The sequence below is a fragment of the Antechinus flavipes genome, chromosome 1 (assembly GCF_016432865.1).
Source record: "Antechinus flavipes isolate AdamAnt ecotype Samford, QLD, Australia chromosome 1, AdamAnt_v2, whole genome shotgun sequence".
Taxonomy (NCBI): domain Eukaryota; kingdom Metazoa; phylum Chordata; class Mammalia; order Dasyuromorphia; family Dasyuridae; genus Antechinus; species Antechinus flavipes.
In genome coordinates this window covers 715557314-715572206 of record NC_067398.1, presented here as the reverse complement: position 1 = coordinate 715572206, position 14893 = coordinate 715557314, and the positions used below count along the sequence as shown (strand labels likewise).

The following is a 14893-nucleotide window of genomic DNA, read 5'->3' as shown; positions in this document are numbered from 1 at the left end:
GTTTCCCAAAACTCCCTAACTCCCTGACCACCTAATTTCATCAATATCTTTGGATCACTTGTTTATTGGGCAATGACCTTTGATTTTTTTATATTTATATTTATCTATATTTATTCTATCTTACTTGTCTATATTAATACAAAAATTTTTTTGACTTGATCATTTTCTTTCTTATGCTTGGTTCATTAATATTGTTTGAACAGTGGTTTTTTAGTTTGCTATAATGAAATTATGTATTTTATTTTCCCTTGTTTAAGACTTCATCCCTCACCCCTAGCTGTAACTAATCTGATTGTCTTCTAATGTTTAAGTGTTGTGGATGAGGTATGAGAGATGAGGGGTGAGAGATCACCCTACTGGCAATAAAGTCCCCAGGCCCTTGTCACAGGTTTTTGCAAAAGAATTCATAGTCACAAGCAAGATTAAGGCAAAAATGGATTTATTACACTGAAAACAACTTCACAGAGTACTAATTCCCAAAGGAATTTAGCATAGCTATGGGGTGCAGTCATTTTTTTAAAATGAGCCTTCTTTGGTTTGGGGCTAGGGAACAATTAAAGGCTCTCTATTACTGAATTGAATTTTCAATTCAATAAGGGATAGTGATTGTTTCCCAGACCAAACTGATTATTAGATCAATTGGAGGTGGGTGATTCCTGTGGGAAACCAGGTCACTTTCCCAAGGGAGATTCAAGTGGATGGGGATCATTTCCAGGAATTTCCCCAGATTAGGTGGCCCACCCTCCACAAAGATCAGGACGACACAGTTCCCATTGCATCAGCATGATTTTTAATATTTAGTTCATGTTTCTGTCTTGAATTTCTCATAGAATATAAGATGTTAGTCTAAATCTAATTTCTACTACTCTACTTTCTAGTTTTCTAAGCATTTTTTAGAATCAAATTCTGAGTTCTTTCCTAATTTATAATTTTGAGTTTTCCGAACTCTGAGTTGTTGAATTTCATTGTTTCTAGTTCTCCTCTGTCTAGTCTCTTCCATGAATTTACATCTGTATGTTTTTTTTAAATTTTGTATCTGTTCATGTAAGTTTTCCAAGGTTTTTCTTTTCAAACATTTTTATTTTCCCCAGTTACGTGTAGAAATAACATTTTTGAGAGGTTTTATATATTTCTTTATGAATCATATTGGGAGAGAAAAAATCGAAACAAAAGGGAAAACCACAAAGAAAAAAAAAACAGAAGAAAAAGAGAAAAAAAGTAAACCTAGCACATGTTCATTTACACTCAATCTCTATAGTCTGTCTCTCTCTCTGTATTTGAATGGTGTTTTCCATCCTAAGTTTATAAAGACTATTTTGTATCACTGAACCACTGAAAAGAAACAAGTCGGTCACAGTTGCACAATCTTGTTGCTGTGTACAATGTTTCCCTGGTTCTGCTTGTTTTGCTTAACATTATTTCATGTAAGTCTAGGTTTTTTTGAAATCAGCCTCTTCATCATTTCTTATAGAACAATAATATTCCATTACAGTCATATACTATTAACTTATTCGGCCATTCCCCAATTGATGGACATCTCATTTTCCAATTCTTTGCTACCCATAAAAGAGCTGCTACAAACATTTTTGCACATATGGGTCCTTTTCCTTTTCCTTTGGGATACAGATCCAGTAGTAGTTCTGCCAGATCAAAGTGTGTGAGATGGCAGCTCCAAACTCAAAATGACTACTCAGAGATTTCTCAAAGTGAAGAACAGAAGCTTTATTAGAATCTCTCGAGAAGCAGGCAGTCCACTCACTGGAGTCTCAGAGAGAGGAGAGTGGATTTTTACAAAGGCCAAGAGATGATTTAAAGAGTCAAAAACACAGGCTCCTGTGACTCCCTCCCCTCATCTAATTCATTTTCACTGCCTGCTTAGATGGAAATAACAAAGGTTTGCTAAATTCTAGTGAAGCCATTATAGTTGACTCATTGTAGGTGTGTTTGCCTAAATTTATGATGGTCAGTTTGTTGCAAATGCTTTTTTGAGCTGGTATGAGCATTCTATTGTAAGATTTATACAAAGAATTTCATTTTCCCAAACCCTTCAGACCTTCATAAACTAAAATTTAAGTTATAGGTTCAATTTACCTTAGTTAATGATTTTATGAGAAACCACATAATCCCTTCACAATAAGGAGATTTATTTAGAGGTAAGTAATCGATTAAGCCAGAAGGGTTAAAAGGTTTCTAGAATAACTAAGGAGACTTAGTTTACCTCAGGTTTCTGTAGAGGGCTAAAACTGCAAAAAGGTATGCTTGAATCAGACAACCAAGCACTTAAGGCTAATTACCTATTCTATGTGAGACAATGGCTCTCTATACATATTTAGATGAGATGGTGATATGATGGCTCTCCTCACCATTGGTGCTTGCTGAATGTTTGGTGTTTAGATTGGGGGGGGGGGGGGAAGGGAAGCCAGAATCACTCGGTGGCAGGACACAAGGAGGAGAGAGGCTGGAAACTCTGAACTGCAGAATCCAGGATACATCTTTGGCAAGCCAAGTGGCAGCTTGCCTGCCTCTTCACTTCTCCCCCTAAAGATCAAGGACTTTTGATTTATCCTGACTCTAGCTGATCCTGAAGGGCTCCAGGCAGCTAGTTTGTACTTTATAGGTTTCTTAGATCAACTATTAAGAGACAGCTACTGTAGAGACTTCTTGAATATCTCTAGGCCATTAAATAATTAGTCAGATTCTTCTCTAAGCAATTAAGGTCATGGGGGTTATCTCAGTTATTTCTGCTAGAAGAGCAAGATTTTGCTCTTTCCCCCAGAACCTTAATGATTAACAAATGCTTGTCTTGAATTGCCCAAAGGATTAATTCTGAGAAATCCTCAGGTTCCCCATTTCACTCAAAAGAGTGTGCAGTTTTATATCTTTTTTAGCATCATTCCAAATTACTTTCCAGAATGATTGGATCATTTCACAACTCTATCAACAATGCATTAGTGTCCCTACTTATCTAATTTTTAATGAATAACAAATGACTACTACTTTATAATATAACTTAAGGTCTAGAAATGCTATCCCCCCCCCTCCTTTTCCTATCTTTTTCATTATTTATCTTGATATTCTAGCTATTTTATTTTTCCACATTAATTTTATTATCTTATTAATTTCTTAACAAACTCCTTGATAAATTGGCACATTAAAAGTGTAAATTAATTTTGATAGTATTGTCATTTTTTATCATGTTGACCTATCCAGACATTAGCACTGAATATTCCCTTCAAGTTGTTCATTTTTTTAAAAAAAGCTCTTTGTAAATGAATCCATACACATATTTTGTGTTTTGATAGATTGAGCCTCTAAGATCTTTATGCATTGTTATTTTAAATATAATTTTCCTTTCTATTACTGCTTTTTTGATTTACATTTATATAGAAATTCTATTGACTTTTACTGGTTTATTTTGTAGTCTATAACTTTGCTGAAGCTATTTCAATAAATAGCTTTTCTAAGGTTTTCTTAGTAAAATATCATGTTGCTAACAAATAGGAATAGTTTTCTGTCCTCTTTTTCTATCTTTATCCACTTACTTTCTTAGTTTTGTTAATGTCTTAGTTCTACTGCTAGCATTTGTAGAACCTTATTAAATATACCAAGAAGAATGAACATCCTTGATTTGCTTCTGTATTTACTGGGAAAGCTTCTAGTGCATCCCCAGTACCTTTAATCATTGAGTTTTATTTTAAATCATTGCTTATGTCATTTAAAAAGGTGCCTATAATTTGTTGGGTTTGGGGCATAAATCAGTGTTATACACTATCAATTTTTTTTTTTTTTTTTTACATTAAGTGAAAGGAAGCAAGATGATTTAGGTGGCACAATAGATAAAGCAGTGAGCCTGGAGTTAGGAAGACTTGAGTTCAAATGCAGTCTCAGACACTTAACTAATTGTGTGGTCCAAGTCAAGTCACTTGACCTGTTTGCTTGTTTCTTTATCAATAAAACAGAAATAATAGCACCTACCTCCCAGTATTATTGTGAGGATCAAATAAAATAGTTGTAAAGTGCTTGGTACAGTGTTTGGCACATAGTACCACATGTAAATATTAGCAATCATTATGTGAAAAAATTACCTGGTTTTGGATGCTTTGTTTTTAATTATATTGTTTTTCTAATGTTGAACCATCTTGCCTGCTTATTATAAATCTAACTTGGTCATAAGGCTGTCTTGGATTAATTGCTTTTATTCTTTTGATAGAATTTTATTTGAAATTATTGAACTGATATTCACTGATATTAGTCTATAGTTCTCTTTTGTTTTGTCTTTTCCTTGTTTAGGCATTTGTATCCTGCAACTTTGTTAAAGTTGTGAATTGTTTCTAGTAGTTTTTTAGTTGGTTCTTTAGAGTTTTCTAAGTATACCATCATATTATCTACCAAGAGTGATAATTTGGTTTCTTCATTATCTACTCTAATTCCTTTATTCTCTTTTTCTTCTCTTATTGCCAAAGCTAACATTTCTAATACAATATTGAATAGTAATGGTGACAGTGGGCAATCACATCTTGTTTCACCCCTAATCTTATTGAGAATGGTTCTAGTTTGTCCCCCATTATATAAGGCCACAAATCTTAATAGCAGATCATTTCAAAGAAGCAGAGAATTCTGGCCCTCAGCAGCCATCTACTCCAACCAAATGAAAAGGATCCCTCACTACAACATGACTGACAATTGACCCTCCAGCTTGTGATTACAAACCTTTGAGAAGAACAGAAACCATTACCTTCCCAAGGTCAAACTTCCCACTTATGGATAACTCTAATGATCAGAAAAATTTTGCAACTCCTATATATGGCGCTTCTGGGTCTACTCTCTGTCAAAAGGAACACAACTCATCCCATATGACAATCCTCCAAACACTGAATAGCGACAATTAACATGTCTTTTTAGTCTTTTCCTCCAAATTCCATATGACAAAGACTTAAGGCTCTTTACTGTCCTAGTCATGCTCCATCTTATCAATGAATGCAGAAGTGAATGTAACACTCTAATTGTTAGAATTGAAGGAGGGACAATTACCTTCCTGTTATTTGGGGCTCTACACTTCCTAATTCGGGCCAAGATAGCAAGGGCTTTTTTTTAGCTGTCTTATCACATGACTGATTCATTTTAGTTTTGTGCAGTTCACTCAAACTCCCAGGCCTTTCCCCAAACTACTTGTCTAATCATATCCCCTCATTTTTGTCTTTATTTTGATGATCTTTTGAACCTAATGTAAGACTTCACTTTTATCACCATTGAAATTCATCTTTTTCCATTCAGCATAAAGCTCTAATCTGGTCTGTCATGATCGTTTTGGCTCCTGACTTTGTCCTTATCTAGTATGTTAGCTATGCTTCCCAGTGTTGTGCCAATTTCAACCTCATGGTGAAATCTCACCAAATTAATTTAAACACAAAAATAATGAAAATAACAGGACTGAAATGACCTAACATTGTAGCCATTCTTGGGGTAAAGCCCCTTACAAAATCCAATATGATTATAAAATAACCTTTAACCATCCCACAATTGAGAGAATCACTTCCAGTCATGACTCAGGAGTAAAAACCTTAAGAGTTCAGAGGTCCACTCCCTGAAAGCAACTGACCTGGCAGTTCCCAATATCCTCTCAATGACAGAGCTATGGGTGAGATGTTGCCCATCCCTCAGTGTCTCCTGGACAAGCTTCTAAAAGTAGGCTTGAGGCTATAAAGCCTCGAGGAAAATTGAGGATCTAAGGGAACCTCTTACTTTTTTCCTTGCTGGTACTGTTATCTTCCTCATCCTAAGCTTACCTTTTCATATCACCTCTTGTTAGCCCCACTTTTTAAATATCCTGACTCCCAGAAGACTGCCTTTCAAGTCTTTACCTAGAAATGTCTATCCTCAATATCCAGACACATTATATAATGGGAAATGGAATCCAGAGACTCTATCCCAATAACTTGGACTCATTATCTCAAGGGGAATATTTCCTGGGAATTTTTCTTCTCACTCTCTCTATATATAAAAAACTGAAAATGCAGTTTTTTTTTTTACTTCAGAGACTCCTCCACATAAGAATGTCCCTATGAAAATTTTAACCCATATGTAATTATATAAGTGCTTCTCTTGACTGAAGACAGCTCATATTCATCTAATTTGGCTCGATCATTTATAAGCTCACCCAGTGGGCTCTATGAAGTAACTCTCAGATCTTGGCCCATTTTATTATATGTCTTGCCCAAAGTTAGGTTAAGGATGAAAGAATACTGGGCTGGTTTGGAAGATAGAGGTCAGACTTGGTCACCTAGTTGACTACCCTGAGTGATTAGCCTAAAGGTTCATCCTGAGTAAGGGAAATCCCTTGTGCATGCTTTCTGAGCCAGGAATAATAGAGAGAACTGGCCAGGGTCAGGCAGCTATCAAATCTGCAGCAACATCCTGATATACCACCATAATTTGGTGACCCACAGGTTGACCCCAAGTTCAGTCATATACTGGATATCTGGAGTTACCATTTTCCGGCACAACTGATCATACTGATGATTGATATGCTTCTTTAGGTTATAGCCAAGGATTGTCTTTGCCCCCATTGCCTGCCATGGCTGCAATGAGGGTTTCTCAATGTCCTTGGCATCCACTGCATGCTCACCATCAATGCAGATTCTTTCCATTCGCTTATTCTCCCGCCGCAGAGAGGCCACCTCCCGGGCCATGCGCTCGCGCCCGAAGGCCTCCACTTTGCGCCAGAAGCTGGCATTGAAGTGGCGGTAGAGCAGCGCATCCAGCTTGTTCCAGTCAGTGGCCCTTCTGTAGAGCTCTCCGGTCAGTGGGGAGACCGCCGAGGCCTGACGTGCGTTGAGCTTGAAGTACAGGATGTCCTCGAGCTCCCAGCACAGAAGCTCCTTGAGCAGCACCAGAGACTCATCGAAGTACTCCTGCAGCATGACCAGGTGGAACCTCTGCTCCACCTCCAGGATGTTCTTGGCCACCTGGGGGCTGCGGGGATCCAGTTCATTGTTGTAGCCCAGGTCGAAGAAGAGCAGGTTGTGAAGATAGTAGGCGTTGAAGCCCTTGGGGTTGTAGTAGCGGTTGGGGTCCTGAAGGAACTTGGCCAGCTTGTTGTGGCCTGTGAGCTTCCACGTGAAGGGCACCACCAACCCGAAGTAGTGGAAGGACGACTCGAAGAGGTGGGCGGGGTCGCGCAGCACCGTGATGAACGTGGCGTTGGCCGCCACTAGGCTACGTACTTCGGAGTAGTAGAAACGCATGTGGTTGCAGATGATGTTGAAGCAGTCCCCCGGCTGGTAGTTGTGCACCAGGCTGCGCTTGAAGAAGGACGGGTAGTTGAAGTCGTTGTAGCCGCTGGGGAAGGCGAACTTGAGCCGGTGCTTCTGGCCGAAGCGGAACAGGATGTTGAGCAGGGTGCTGCTGGCCGTCTTGTGCGTCTTCATGAATACGATGTCTAACTTTGGCCAGCAGGAGCCTTTGGTGATGTTGGCAGGTAAGGTGGGTGGAGAAGAACAGTGGCTTGGTGCTGAGGCCCTGTTGGGAAATAAGAGAATGGTGACAACCTTTGGTAAGAAAGCTATCATCATTTTTTTTTCATCATATGTGACTTTGAGTAAGTCCTGTCTCCTCTTTAGCCCTCAGTTTCTTCATCTGTAAAGAGTGAGCTGACCAAGAGAGATTATTTGGAACAGAGAAACACTAGACACCTTTCCAGTAAAATTAGGAGTAAAACAAAAATATCCATGGTTACCCCAGATGATATGGTGGCTTAAGTCTGAGAACAATAGATGCAAAGGACCTTGCTTAAGTGTGAAAGCCCCCACAGCTGTGAATTGAAGGAATTGTAAACCAGCCTTTTCTGAGGCAGATGTTGCTTGTGAATTGGGAATGAGGGAAGAGGGAAGAGGAGGGAGGTCAAAGAATGTACCTGCCTCTCAGTCTCCAAGTATTGTTATCATCCTCTCACATGAACAGACTATTCTGCTGGTCAGAATTAGATCCCCACCAGCCACTGGCAGATGGCTCCCATAACAAATGGCGTCCAATGTGGGGCTCAAGAAACACAAGAAACAAAGAGGCAGCAGTGCTTGAGAGCTATTTGTGAGTATGATCCTCCCAGGAGAGTTCTTTCCATAATCCTCGGGGAAGGAAAAGAAGAAGAAACCCTATAAGACTTTTTCAGTCAGGATAATTAAAATGGGCCAATACATCGAAGGGACTAAGCCAGGAGACTTATGAGGGACATATGAAAAATGCTTACTCTGACTACAATCCTATTTCTCTGTTTGTCAGAAAGTTTGACTCCATGATGGACTATTATGATATTTAAGCAAATTACATCTCACAAGATTTAACAGCTGCTATAGTGTCTCATCCTGCAACTATCCAGAGAGATAGGATGGAAAAGACATGGGGACTCAGATAACAGCCACTTCACAATATTGGACAAATTTATTGATCATGCATGTTTGGGGGCAAAATAATTGGGTTCCCATAAAACAAACAAAAAACCCCAAGAAATTGTTAAAGATTACACATAAGTGTGAAAGCCCCCACAGTTGTGAATCATAATATACTTGAAAAAATTGCAAATCAGTCTTTAGTGACATTGCTTGTAAACTGGGAATGAGGCAAGAGGAAAGAGGAAAGAAGTCAAAGAATGCAACTGCCTCTCAGTCTCTCTGTATCATTTATCATCCTCTCACAAGAAAGGATCTATTCTGCTGGACAGAATTAGATCCCCAGCAGCCACTAGCATGTTGCTTCCATAACAAATAGAGAGTCAACAGTCAAATTCTACAATAAATTCCACATAGAGAGAGATGGCCACATTCTTAAAAAAAAAAGAATGGAATAGAGCTGCTTACACACTTATGGATAAGAGGTAAATTATTATCCAAACAAGAGTTAGAAATGATCATAAGAGGAAAGTCAATTTGGATTGCATAATATTGACAAGTTTTTGTAAAACTATCACTACAAGGTATATACAATCTATATCAGATTACTTACCATCTTGAGGAGAGGGTGGGGAGAGAAGAAGAAAAATATGGAAATCAATCTTATAATGTAAAAAAGTCTCTTTCCATGTAATTGGAAAAAAATAAAATAACATCACAAGGGGTGTAGGAGAACTATCAGTATAACTAGAATTAGTTGAGGAATAGTTAAATGGAGAAACTTGGCAACAAACATCTCTGTTAAAAGTCTTTCATACAAGATCTATTTATCGATAAATTTACATCTATATCTACACATCTAGCTACCATCTATACAAATAGGCACACACATATATAAATATATAAGAATGAGAAGCATTCCGTAATAGATGAAAGATCAAATGATAAGAACAGAGAACTTTAAGGAGAAAAATATCAAATTTTCAACAACCAAATAATGAAATAATGCTCCAAATCAATAATGATACGAGTAAAGCAAAGTAAAACAATTCTGTTGTCTCACCTTATCCTAGAGAGATCGGCTAAGATTATAGAAGTCAAAAATGGTGCAATAGGAGTTTGAAAACTGGCCAACGGATTGGGTTTGTTTGTTTGGAGGGATAAGCATTATCTCTAAGCAGAGAACAATTTGGGTCTCTCTCTGAACAGGAACGTAGAATCTTATCACAAAAAGAAATTCATAAAGGGATACACATATAGCCTGTGAGAAATGGACTGAAAAGAAAAAATAAAGACTGGAAGTGCTGAACAATAGCAACAAGGAGCTGGAGGTGGGGAAAGACAGTGTTCCCCAGCTCTGCCTGGGGTTAAACAAGCTGAATCAGCAATATAGAGGCAAGAAGTTAAAAGATGACAGAGTTGTGATGGAGAGAGGAGGACTTGTTTATCAGTTCCCTACAGGTATCTGGGAGGAGAAGACAGGCTCTGAAACTAATCTTTGTACTGATTTTTATTCAAGGATTGAAAGAGGTTCCCCTCCAGAGGTCTGTGTTTCTCTAACTTTCCCTCCCTCTGTCAGGTAACAGACACTGTAATAATATACCTTCCTTACTTTTTTTTTAAACCGAAAGATTTCCTGTATCCTGATTTTTGCTTCAAACAAGAGGAGGTCAGGGGTGACATGGAGTTTTAAAATACTGAATTTAAATCAGAGAGCCAAATCTCTGCCTGAATGCTAAGACTTTCCTATCTGGGGCCCTGAGCTGTTGCAAGTATATTAATAACTTTTCATCTGCTATCAACTCCATATAACCAAAAAAGGATCATGTAAACTTGAAGGTAATGTTATTTTTCCTAAGACAAAAATCAATCTAATTGTTGTAACAAGTTGTGGCTGATTAAATAGAAGAAAAAGGGGTAGAGAAGAAAGAGACACAACCAGAGAAGAGATCAGACACATTATCCCCTAAAGATGAGATAGGAAAAGCCTTGGAAGAATTCTTTTTTGAAAAAATATGTATCCAGGAGCCTTATTAAGTGAGATAATATTTGGAAAATGTTTATCATAGTGCCTGGCACAGAGTAGACACTATGTAAACACTTATTCTCTTCCCTTGCTCCCTTTCCTTTACAGAAAGAAGTACGGAGTATTATCCAGCCAACTCTCCCTTCCATAGCAATGCCCACCCATGTTACAATAGTAAATTTTGAAAGGTCTGTGGAAAGACGAGTATTACTGATGGAGTTAGAAATTAGTCTAAATTCTAGAATTATATCAAAAAATGTATCCAAATGGAAACACACTTTTATCCAGGGATACCACAAGGAGGACAATGAGTTCTTGGTACACAAAATAATCCTAGTGGCAGTGATAAAAATATTTATTACAGTATTTTTGTACTAGTAAAGAACTGGAAAGAAAGTAAATGTCCATCTACTAGGGAGTGACTGAACAAAAATGAATTTAATAGATTATTGTGCCATAGGAAATTATGAATATGAATTCAGAGAAATTTGGGGAAACTTGTATAAAATGATGCAGAACAAAGTTAAAAAAAAACAACAACCAGGAACTCAATTTCCACAATGTAAAGGAGAATAACAGTGAAACACTAGAATTAGTATCAAAGCAGTATCCAGCAATGACTTTCGAGGGCATGCCCAATTTGTAAATTTTGCCGATTTGTTTTGCTCATCTGTATTTACTTATTATAAGGTTTCTCTTGATGAGTCAATGGAAAGGGGAAAATTTTAAAAAAGATTATGCAAATAAATATGCAAATAGAATGAGGAAGTTTGGAATAGATAGTCTCTTAAGTTCCCTTCTAGTTCTTGTCCCATTTTAACATGCTTTGTTCTAGGTTTCTTCTAGTGCATATTCCCTTCAAATCTGACTAGATTTTATGTTCTACATGTTAGTACTAACAGTCCATGCTACCAAAGATCTTTAGATTGCATATTTTGCATTCTAAGGCAAGCTTTTACTCCTTATGTTCTACCTTCATCTTTATCCCTAGCCCTCTGTGCTCTTTGATCCCCTTCAGGTCTACCATTCTATACTCTTAAGACTTGTTCCAATTCTCTATGTTCTATTTTCAGCTTTCACATTTTATGATCTGACACATCTCCCAGCCTTGACATTTTGTCTTCTAAGTATCTTTCAGTTCTTCCGCTCTACGGTCTATGTTCCACTTCTAACCATAAGGAAAGGCTCAGCTCTCTTCCTCTTCCCCAGGCTCTCTCTCTGGGCAGTTAAGGATGTGAATCTGTCTCCCATCTCCTCCTCCGGGTGCCCCTTCTAACAAATGAGCTCTTGATCTGCGTGTGGGTCAGTCCTGAAACCAGGAAATTACCATCCAATCCCACCATTCCACCGCCCTTCGCTCCTCACTCACTTGGCCATGGCGACTTGCGAAGGAGCAATAGCATAAGAATAGAGCAGCAATAGAAAGCCAGTTAAGAGGCATCCCAGAATGAGCCCCTTTGCCATGCAGTGCCAGGGTTTCCTCCGGGATAGCATCTCAGTCACCTGGGGAACAGAGAGACAGAGAGAAAGAGAAAGAGATAAAGGCACCAGCAATCACAATGAGCACTCACCTTCATAGCTACAGAGGCTGTGCTCTCCCTCCTGTCTCATCTGAGCATCACAATGGGACACCTGGGAGGCTTTAGGGCTGGCAGGTATCCATGATGAAGACAAGGCTTTGTGTGGCTAATGGGAGCTTGGGAAAGCCACATGACTGTGGTGACTGAGGAACCATCGAGATTGTCTTTTTCTTCTCCCCTTCTACAGATGTCCTCCCGTACTACTTTTCTCAGTGACCCTACTGTTTCTCTCTCTTTCTCTCCACTTTCTTTCATGACTAAACACCCTGAGGAGGAGATCTAAGCCAAGTGCCTCTCCTTTTCTCTAACTCTCTTCTAAATTCTCTGCATTATGGCTCCTCTCTCCAAAACTAGCAATGGTCTATATTTAATCCCCAAATCTAATGGTCTTTCCCCAGTCCTCACGTTTCTTAATCTCTCTCTTCCCTTCAGGATACCACTTTCTCTCCAGGTTCTGCTCCTACTTGTCTGACCTTCTCCTTTAGCGGTTCTTCATCCAGATCATACCCACTAAATGTGAGTGTCCCATGGGGCTCCATTCTGGGCCCTTCTATATTTTCCACCTTAGTGATCCTATCAGCTCCCACAAGTTCAGTTATGATCAGCAGGTCATAGTATGTAACCAGTCCTACTGTCTTACCTGGCCTCCAGTGTCCCATCATCAATTGCCTTTCTGACATCTTGAACTGGATGTCCCATAGCATCTCAAACTTGGTCTGTACAAAACTGAACTCATTCAATTTCTCCCAAACTCTCTCCTCTTACAAATGTCCTTATTATTGTCACGGCTACCACCAGTCATCCCAAGTCTGCAACTTTGCCAACACCCCTGAATCCTCACTCTCTTACTCTCCACATCCAATCAAAGGCCAAATGTTCTTAGCTCTAAAACCTCCCTGCCTCCTTCTGTCTCTGCCCCTGTCCAGATGTGGGCCCTTATCACATCTGGCCTGGAAAGGAAAGGGAAATCAAAACATTTAGTAATCCAAAATCTCATTATTATTACAATTAAACTCCATAGTACTGACATGTGTTTCACCAATTTCAGTTCTCGATACAAACATCAGCTGTTCACCCCGTGGCTGAGACTGTAAAAAGTTGACATGATTCTGTTTATTCCACAAAGGTATGTTTTCAGGGATATGCTGGAGCCAGCTCTAACTGATTGCAAGAGCTGATTGTTAAATGTTCAGAATCATCTTCCTGAGTTCAAATCTGAATTCATATATTTATTAGTCATTTAACTGGAAAACTCATTTAACTCGTTTGCCTCAGTTTCCTCATCTGTAAAATTGAGCTGAGAAGGAAATAGCAGACCTCTCCAGTATCTCTGACAAGAAAATGAGGTCACAAAGGGTCAGACACACCTGAATAGTTAAATCACAGAAATATCTTTCTAATGGTGAAATCTTGATAGTGCTAAGAGAGAAGAAGGGGAGCAGTATGGAGTTGTGGAAAGGACAGTGACTTTGGCTAGGAGATCTGGATTGAAATTTTGAATTTGACACACATTGGTTGTGTGATTCCAGGATAAGTCAACTCTGGTCTCAATGCCTTGTGTCATTCTTTAAACAGACAAATTGCAGGGCAGAGGAGCTGATTTGAATAGAAAGGGGGAGGGGGAGAGGAAGAAGGAGGCAATAAGCATTTATTAACACTTACTCTGTACCAAGCAATACTTTCTAAGGTCCACTTGACTTCATTCTCCTTCTGGCTCTCGATCAGTAATCCCATCATCATGGTTATTGGTAATTTTAAGATTTTCTTGCATACTTCTTTTTTTGTTTGCTTGCCATCTCTCCTTAATCTCTTCAGCTTCTGTTAAGTCCCTGTCATTTTTGTGGTTTTTATGCCCATTTTTGCAAGAAACATTCCCTTGATATCTCTAATTTTCTAAGAGATCCCACGTCTTTCCCATTCTACTGTTTTCTTCTATTGTATTGCTCTTTTTGGGGGGAAAAGGGGAAGGAAATGGAGCTTAAGTGACTTGCCCATAGTCACACAGCTGGGAAATATCAAGTGTTAAGTGTCTGAGTTTGGATTTGAACTCCTGAGCACAGGATTACTTCTTTAACCACTGTGCCATCCAGTTGCCCTTATTACTTTCCTCTTTAAGAAAACCTAATCTGTCCTTCCTGTTTTCTGGAATTCTGCATTGAGCTGGATATAGCTTTTCTTTCTCTCTACTCTTTCACTTTCCTTCTTTTCTCAGCTATTTGTAAAGCCTGGCCAGAGAGCCATTTTACTTTCTTGCTCTGCTTTTTCTTTGGGATGTTTTTTGTTGCTTCCTTCTGCACAATTTTGTAAACCTTGGCTCTTCAGGCACTTTACTTACTAGATCTAATCCCTTAAATTTATTCATCACTTCCACTTTATATTCATAAGGGATATTATTTAGGTCACACCATATGTTCTGATAGTGTTTCCTACTTTCTTCAATTTAAGTCTCAATTTTGCAATAAGAAGCTCATGATTTGAACCACCCAGTCAGCTTCAGGTCTTGTTTTAACTGCCTGTATAGAACTTCTCAACCTTTGGGTTTCAAAGTACATATAATCAATTTGACTTTGATATCGGCCTTCTGCTGATGTCCATGAGCAGAGTGAGTTACATTTTGCGTTGTTGAAAAAAAAAAAAAAAGAATGTTTGGAGGATTCTGGGAAGACAGCCAAGTAGGTCAGAAAATTTTTGGCTCACCAAATTTCCTGCACAAAAAGGACAAAACATTGCCTCAGAGCAACAGAAGTAAATACAGGGTAAAGCAGTTGAGAAGACCCAGGGATGGAGGTTCAGCCTTAGTGAAGTGTAAAAACCTCCAGGTGGACTCTGCAGGATCAACAAAAAACAAGAACCAAGATTGAGAAATCTTAGAAACTTTCATCTCACTGACACTATGGGGGTCT

General features: G+C 38.7%; 1 protein-coding gene across 1 annotated transcript; it reads right to left on the bottom strand.

Annotated features, from left to right (window-relative positions):
* Positions 1 to 422: 422 nt before the first annotated feature.
* Positions 423 to 12579, bottom strand: LOC127545682 (galactosylceramide sulfotransferase-like). Its single transcript, XM_051973119.1, has 3 exons — positions 12396 to 12579; positions 11780 to 11913; positions 423 to 7518 (listed from the first exon to the last, which is right to left on the bottom strand). Exons 2-3 carry the CDS (start codon positions 11902 to 11904, stop codon positions 6396 to 6398), a joined length of 1248 nt encoding a protein of 415 aa, XP_051829079.1. The 5' UTR covers positions 11905 to 11913; positions 12396 to 12579; the 3' UTR covers positions 423 to 6395.
* Between the last annotated feature and the right edge of the window lie 2314 nt (positions 12580 to 14893).